Source organism: Apaloderma vittatum, unplaced genomic scaffold (genome assembly GCF_000703405.1).
Source record: "Apaloderma vittatum isolate BGI_N311 unplaced genomic scaffold, ASM70340v1 scaffold924, whole genome shotgun sequence".
NCBI lineage: Eukaryota > Metazoa > Chordata > Aves > Trogoniformes > Trogonidae > Apaloderma > Apaloderma vittatum.
Window position 1 is genome coordinate 678 of NW_009714102.1, and position 8,359 is coordinate 9,036.

At 40.6% G+C, this 8,359-nt stretch overlaps 1 protein-coding gene across 1 annotated transcript; it reads left to right on the top strand.

The window, feature by feature from the left end:
• Positions 1–2,489: 2,489 nt before the first annotated feature.
• Positions 2,490–7,735, top strand: TEX36 (testis expressed 36; the record flags this gene model as incomplete). The annotated part of the gene is made up of 5 exons (XM_009868603.1): positions 2,490–2,537; positions 3,139–3,270; positions 5,997–6,062; positions 7,050–7,245; positions 7,626–7,735. Coding segments are annotated over exons 1-5 (552 nt in total), but the record flags the coding sequence as incomplete, so codon positions are not given.
• Positions 7,736–8,359: the final 624 nt, after the last annotated feature.

Consider the following 8,359-nt stretch of genomic DNA (forward strand, 5'->3'; position numbering starts at 1 on the left):
CCTGTGCCGGGCAAGGAGCGGTACCGAGCCTGTTAGGTAGCTTAGGTAAGGGACCAGGGACTAGTGATGGGCTCTACAGGCGCTCTGGGTAACTGTGACCTCTGTGAAACAGGCGAAAACTTGATGGGGGGCTCCTCAAGGCGTGGGGGAGCAGGAGCAGGAGCGGCCGGCCTCTGCTTGTACAGCGGGTTTGGGGAAGGCTTCGCTCTGATGGCCTGAACGAGCAAATGGTGCCTTGAGTAGTGCCCAAAGGGGTTTTAATAGTTGTTATTTTCCTCTTAGGTGATCTCTTTATGCGGGGAATGTGCTAGCTGCCCGTCATCCTGTTATGCAATCTGTGGAGCAACGGGGCCAGGGCCTCTCTCTCTTTACCGGGGTACTTTCCTGTTCTGTGCTGACCCTGATGGAGCTCGGGTGATCCTGGTCATCTTCGAAATTCTTTCTTTCGCTCAAAAGTTGGCCTGGAGATTTGAAAATTATCGCGGGGTTTCAGAGGCAGAAAGTGTAGTTGCATAAGCCCTGTTTCCTTCGTGAACCAACCTAAAATACTCTAATTTTGCCTCTTTTTACTAACACAAGGCATAAGTGTTCCAGCAGTAACAGCAGCATGGGAAGTACAGCAATACACTTTGGTATGAAAGTGCACATATAGAATCAATTTAAGGAATTTAATCATTTAAGATAATGTTTTAAAGTGATTTTAGTCCAACTTTTATTATATTGGACCTGTGTCTGCTGTCATTGCAGACTGGCACTTGTCCTTAGTTTAATTATTCCTTGTGTTCACTTAGATTCCTTTTACAATGATAGTGACCTTTTAAGTGTCATCCTTGTCAGCTTTACCAAGATCTCACTGGAAAACAGTGGTAAATATAAATCTGTTGCATCCCTTCAGAGAAAAAAAAGTTTTTTAGTGGAGCAATACTCTAAAAGCCAAAAGGCTGCTCGAGTTTGCAATAATGAGCATCAAGTTACTGAGGCTGAGAATGAATAGAATGGAATTAAAACCAATTACGAGATCCTCTGCCTTTCCTGTTCTTTATCCGTGTCTAGCTGTTTCTATCGCTGGCCTAGTCTTAAAAATAGCTTGGGTTATCTCCAGTCTGCTGATCTGATCTGATTCTGGCATATTCAGACACTGGTGCAGGGCATTACAGTCAAGGCTGAGGCAACAATATAATCATGAAAGTGTTTCAGAACGTGCAGCTCTTTACTGCTCATTTATAATTGCTGGTTGGTTGTTTTTTCCCTTAACCAAAATTACGTTATCTGGAGTGCTTTAATCTTCATGAGCGAGATTTACATTTGCCTCTGTAAACGGCCATAAAAGTAATTTACCTACTTTTGCACTTAGAAGTAGCTTGCAGCATGGCACAATTAATAACAAGTTCCAAATAATCGCTCTTATCTGTATTATCAAAAGTTCAAGGGGTAGTTAAGTGGAACAAAGTAGGTCACTTAGAAGAAAGCCTTGAAAAACTCTGTGATGGCAGCTAGCATTCCCCAATATCATTACCTATGATAGTATGATGGAAAACTAGATTTTTTTCCCCCAGGAATTTTGTAATTGTACTTTGTAAATGGCTAAGCCTGAATCGTTCATACTTAACTCAGCCAAGTTTTTAGTCGTCCTGTTTGCCAGCTATGCTAACCCATTCCCACGTAAGTTAGCCTTGAAGAACAGGCCACTTAGCATACGAGTGTCTGGTTTTATGAGAAATTCTCCCTCATCTACAGCTCACCCACAGGCTCATTTCATGGTGAGCAAGGGCTTGGAGGCCCCAGTTTTTCATTCTGTGGAGTAAGCCTTACATTCCACTTCCCCATCCATAAAGACGTGTTACAAAATGTTACGCGTAACAACAAAAAAAAGTCTGCTGCATCCATTTCAGGGACTGTGTGATGCAAACGTGCACACTAGGGACTTTTGGGGCCTGCAGGCAAGTGGCATCCCCGCTGCAGTGCCGTGCCACCCTCACCTTCCTCGAGGGACATGGTTATAGAATCATCATAGAATGGCCTAAGCTGGAAGGGACCTTAGAGATCATTTTAATCCAGCTGCCAGGGACGCCACCTCTCAACTAGATCAGGCAACACATGGGGACCGAACGGGAATCGAACCCGCAACCTTAGCTCAACTGACTGAGCTAACCGGCCCCTGACGTGTTTCCCTGAACCTCTGCCTGGGCGGCATGTGCCGACAGGTAGATTGCATGGATGCTTACAAGTTCATGCTCAAACTCATAAAAAAATCAATTTTTCTCTCATTTTAAGACAGCGCTTACCAACTTTCCCCGCCTTCCCCTTCTGCAGTAGGCGGGTGAGAGCTGCGTTGCCTTTGCTTGTCTGGATCTTCCCAGAATCACTCAGTGATGCAGCCAGGGAGGAGCTGGAGTCATGGTGAGGGGGTTCCATTCCCCTCTGTGAGCGGAACAAGTGGTGACCAAGGAGCCCGCACCCCGCGGCTGCGAGAGCGGCAGCACGGAGCCATGCCCAAAGGGAGGCCATCCCAACCCAGCGAGTGCCCGGGTGCCTGGGTAAGCATTTGGTGGGAACCCCCGTGTCCCGTGCCAGGCTTTGTATTCCTTAAACTCCTGAAAAAAGCACCCTTCTGAAGGGGACTTTGTCCTCTAGCCAAAAACGAGGTTTCCCATTCCTGAGGAAAAAGTGCCCTGGGTATTCAGAGGAATCGTACTAAAGCAAACGCTGGCAGGATTTTTCGCTGAGTTTTCCAACAACACTGGAAGTCTCTTATTTTATATTTAGACCTCATTTTTGTTGCGTCAGTTCTCGCCCTCAGGAGAAGTGCCTCAATGGGGGGAAAAAAGAAAAAGACGTTATGGCCTAAGTGGTTTCGACAGGTGTTTCATCACTGTATAAACAATTTTTTGAAAGTTCCTGGAGAAATAAGATCCTTGTGTTGCACTGATCTAAGTCACGAGGTCTTTTTGCTAGCGGTTGTGGTGTGTGTGCACAGCTCTTCATTTTTCCAGAGGCCACTAGGTGCTGCTGCAATCCAAATAATAAAAATAATAAATGGGAAGATATGATTTTGTCCATGTTCACGATTTATTTGGGGGATTTTATGTTGTCGGCTTTTTCTTTTCCTAATGAGTCTTAATTTTCGTTATTTTCTAGTTTGCTCATATTGGAGTATGCAAGAGTCTACCTCAGTCAACTACCAGATCTGCGCTTGAACAGGTCCACAACGCAGAAGCGGCTCGGTATGCTGAGGATAAATTGCCGCTGGCGTACAAATTTCGGGAGCTGGTGAGTTCCTGTGACGGTACAGTCGATTCACAAAGCTCCTTTCTGCAAGATGTCACTTGCTAAGTTGTAAGCAAGAGCAGCGCTTACAGTCGTTAGCAAAGCAGTCCTAGCAGACTGGCAGACTTTGTGCCTCAGGGAATAAAGTGATTGCTGGCTGCACTAAGGGAGAAACACTTTGCTCTTACTCAATTATAATTTTGGGTATTCAAAGTCCTGCTATAGCTGTTGCTGATTTCCACCATCAGTTACTTTTCCCTTCTATTATCTGCTAAAGCTGTTTGAGACACGTTTGTGTGCCAGAATGTATTACGATCAATCTCAGTCCAAAAGCTGTGTGTAAAGCCCTGTAAGAACGTTTAATTGAAATTTGATGTTCTGTTTTGAAATGGATGTCAGACATTCTGTGTGTTGAGGCAAAGAATTTTTTTTTTTTATTGTGAAAGAGTTAGAAGCTTCCCATCTGAAACATTTTTGAGGCTTGCTGAAAAATGAGGAGATTTGGGGCAATTTTGGAAGCCAACAAAATACAATATTTTAAAATCACCAGTATTTAAACTGTTACAATTTTGTAAGTACATTTTAATGTCCTTATTTTATCTTGACACTGAGCTTTGCTTTATCCACCCACTTTGCGCACAGAACATTTTCTCTTTTCATTTTCTATAGGCATAGCAATTACATTGAATTTATTTTACAGATTTTTCCTACAACGAAGAACAGAAATGGGTTAGGAAGGAATATTTAAAAGGGGAGCTCGGGGCTAGTGAAAGGAAAAGGAAAAGGAAAAGGAAAAGGAAAAGGAAAAGGAAAAGGAAAAGGAAAAGGAAAAGGAAAAGGAAAAGGAAAAGGAAAAGGAAAAGGAAAAGGAAAAGGGTGCACTGTAACATGAGTATACATTATGTTGATATTATGTATACCTTTCTGTGGCACAGCAGGCCTTAGCCACTGTCTGAAAAGGAGAGCTGGGCGAGACAGATGTTTTCTCAACACTGATAGGGCTGTTCACCTGGTATTTTATGTCTTGCATTTAGCAGCCCTTCACTGTTAAAAAGAGTTAGTGGAATTCGTGTCTGTCATAAATCAAGAATTAAGATGAGATCAGCAGTAAGAGTATGAAGATGCATTTAAAGGCTAAAATGTGAGGTCACAGGAACAATCTGAGGAAGCTTGTTTATGTGACTTTTTTAAAAGTGGTGATAGAGCGTTGGAAGCTCATCGCATGTGAAACTGGATGTCTCGCATCAATTTGTAGTATGGAACTCACTGGCTGTGAGGTTAATTATTTTTCTGAGAAATATAGCACTGTTTATATTACCTCTTATTTCTTACTTGATCATAGTCCGATAATTATTCTGCAACAGATTTTCTTAACCTTTGGTTAATATGTGGAATCCTTCCAAGAGCTGGTATTCAATATTTACCATCTTGGTTTTCAATTTTTCTACAGCATATAGTCACTAGTAATAAACACTATTCCTAAAATGTTAAGATTGACCTGTAATTGCAGCAAGATATTTTTGTAAGTCTTATATTTTACTGACTTAGAAGGTGCTTATTTTTAAACATATATATACGAATGTATCCATGGAATTTACTTACCCATTGAACTACAGTCTGGTTGAATCTGTGTGACATATAGCTAAAAAAGGTAGAGAATCTGTCTAGGATACCAAAAAACCCAAGATGTGAGCATGCAGCTGATGCCAGGCAGGCAAATTTTGTATTTATTTGCTGATTCTTCTTGCTGGATCAGGCCTCCAGTTACATTTGTCTTTAGAACTGATTTGGATTCCCTTTACTGTTGAAATGTGGTTTTTTAAATTGTTTTACATTAAAACTTGCTCCTCCGTTTGGAGCTGAATATCATAGTTGGAAGATGAAAAATGTATTCCACAATGTTAAAAGTAAACATGGCTAGAACATTTACAGAAAAAAACATAAAGTTCCCAATGTGTGGCAGGAAAATAATACTTGGGGAAGAAAAACAATCTAGTAGTCCAGAAGAGTTTTCAGTATTTCGGATTTGAGCTACACTAACAGCATTTCAATGACATATGATAAACAAACTTTAAATGAATTACATATGTTAACTTACTTTCAAAATAATTCTTTTGCAGTTCTCCCTTTTTTCTTTTAAAATCCTACTTTCATTTTAGAGACTGGATGAACATTATGTAAAAGAATGAGATTATAAATTAGTTATGCAATTAATACCTCCTCCACTTTCCCTGCAACAAGCAGAGTACATGACATTCAGTACATTAATCACAGATTAATTTAGTTTTGAGGTCCCTTTTGTAGTTCATTTTAATTAGCTTTAGGCTTACTAGTGAATCAAACAAGGCAGTCCTGACATATACCTAGCGTTTGGCTGCTTGCAGACAGAATGTATCATTTCTCATTTGATAATTCACACTTTTATAGTAATCACGTACATATTGAGCAAGTCAAGGGAATGTGAATCCTCCAATGATTTTGTAAAAAAACCCACTTCACTAAACTGAAATAAAACAAAATACAGACGGTCCACGTTACACCTACAAAATTTTGTGCAATTGAATGTTTGACACATGAATATGATTTCTGTGTTGAAACATAGGCAGCTCTAATCCAGCACCTGTCAGAATGTAAGAAGTAAGGGTAGTAGACTCTAAACAAGATATGTGAAAGTTCTTTTTTATTTTTTGCTATAATTTTTTTTTTCTTTCCAGAAAACAAGGAACAACAATTTCCCATTTTCTTCTCATGACAACAGACACTCTCTAGAGAACGTGGGAGAGTATTTTGATTTGGTAAGTGCCCAGGACTGATTAAAAAACAAGCAACTTCTTATTTCCCGGTCTGCCAGATATAAAGCACAGTGTCTTTTCTCCACTTGTAATTCACGCTGCTGCATATTCAGTTCAGACTCCTCTTTGTCATAAGATTAACCAGAATCCATGGGACACCCACACTATATTTCCACAATGTACAATTTTCCAATCAATATCTCTTTATAATATACCTCTTTAAATGGATGTTGCGGAAGTCACAGCTTTGAATAGAACTGAAATTGTTCTGGGCTTTTCTGTGTGTGCCACAGTTTCCTATTTTCACACTTTTCTTAGATTGCTGACATCTTTCTAGGCAGCAAAAGAAATAGTGTGGTTCACAGGATAATGAGTGGAGCAGGAAGCAGAGAATTGTGATATTGAAAGTTTCTCTGACTTTGGGCTCTCTTGGACCTGGATTTTTTTGCCTTCCTTATTCACTTTGTGCAGCGTCTCATAGTTTTAGAGACAGTGATCGACCATAATTCTAAATAAATTTCCTGCAAGCTATGGAGTGTGAAAACCAGGTTTCATCTCTCTGTGTTTGGACAAGGGATAGCTTTGAAGATTCAGATTTCATAGTCTCTCTGTTTCCTTACTGCTGTCCGAACATAAAATTATTAAGCTATTTCTCTGGGTTACTCTGAAGATTAATTTAGCTGACTGTAGCTAAATAGCCTTGAGTATACAGTGTGCTACAGAAATGCAAAGTTTCAGTGGTTTATTAGTACTATGAGGTGGAAGGTCAGCAGATTTCCCATTATATATGCAGCCAGAGATGTTCATACAGGCAAGTCTGACGATATTATTTTTAACTTGCTAAAGATCAACTATGACTTCTCGAAATCACTGTGGTAACAGCTTTGTTAACTTCCCAGTGGGGCAGTGACTGTTGCAAGATTAATCTGTGAAACTGTGATTCTAAGTCATATGTTTACATGAATTTTTGCTTTAATATTTTTTTTCTAGGGTATGGGCCGGCGGAAGGTGAAGCCAGAGAGATTGCAACAGAACCCACAGAACTACTTCCTATGGGCTCCCGAATCAGTTCCTAGCAGCAAAGATGGCTCAACCATTTACCAGACGTCGTTTGTGGCACATCAAAATACCAAGAGCCCGTTTTATAGGCGGTATCCAAAACACCACACAGAAGAATGTTGCATTGGTGACCCTTTCCTGAGAAAAAAAAAATGGCAGCCCAACAAGTCATTTTAATTACAAAACCACCTCTGTAGCGCTGACTTACCGTAGTCAGAGCCTTCTCTCAAGATCTGAACTCCTTGTTACTCAAATGGAAGATGAAGTAAACATTTGTGCAAAGTGAATGCTGTGGTACCACTGAGCGTTCATTGAAATCAACAATCCTGTTCCTCGGAGGACATACGTTACTATAAAAATTCTAATGAAGGGGAGCATTATAAGGAAAATCATGGCTGTACATATTTTTAGAAATACCTCTATTAGGAGAACAGAGGTAGTGATTGTACTTGTGTTATTTGATACTGGTTGACCCTCATCTCGATACAAAAGCTCTTTCACCTTCAGAATCAGTGGCGTGGCTGTACCTCAGGCAGCTGACAACATCTGTGTTGACAGAAGTATATAATGGAGCTCGATCCTTCAGGGTTTGCCACAACCGAGAGCCAAGTGTTCAGGTAAGAGAGAAACTTTTCAGAAACCTTTTGTGGCTGTGAAAGTGGGTTACTAAAGCGATTAGAGAAACTGGATGAAAAACAAACCGTGCGTTAAATTGCTGTGCAAAGTATGTTTGGTGATAACACGGCAGTTGTGTGAATAAAGGGTGTTTAAGTAAGGATGTTGTAAACAACATTTGCCTGCTGTGCTCTCACAAAACGTGAGCATACGTGTGTGTGCGTCACTCATGGCAGTGAGGGGGGAAAAAAGCTCAGGCTGGGAGTGGAAGGCTTCAGGAGGGTTTGAGTTTGAGGCAGACTGGATCTGAAAAGAACTCATGATTTTAGAGTTGTGTGTCCCTGAGGAAGTGAATTCAGAACCAGTTCTCCAAGGACTCTGCTCCCAGAACACTTACGGGCTTTAGGATATGGAAGGCATTAGAGTCAGGCCTCCAAATAGTGTGTTTTCCTCTTCTGGTTCATTTCCATTAATACCAATAAAATAATAAACCAAAGTGTGGCTTAAAATGTACTGGAAAGAAGCTTGTTGCTATGCAAAATAATGTTGACTAGAAAAATTCAAGCATCAGTTTATGACATAAATTCCTTTGTTTACAAGATAAGTGGAAAAATAAACCCTCAACC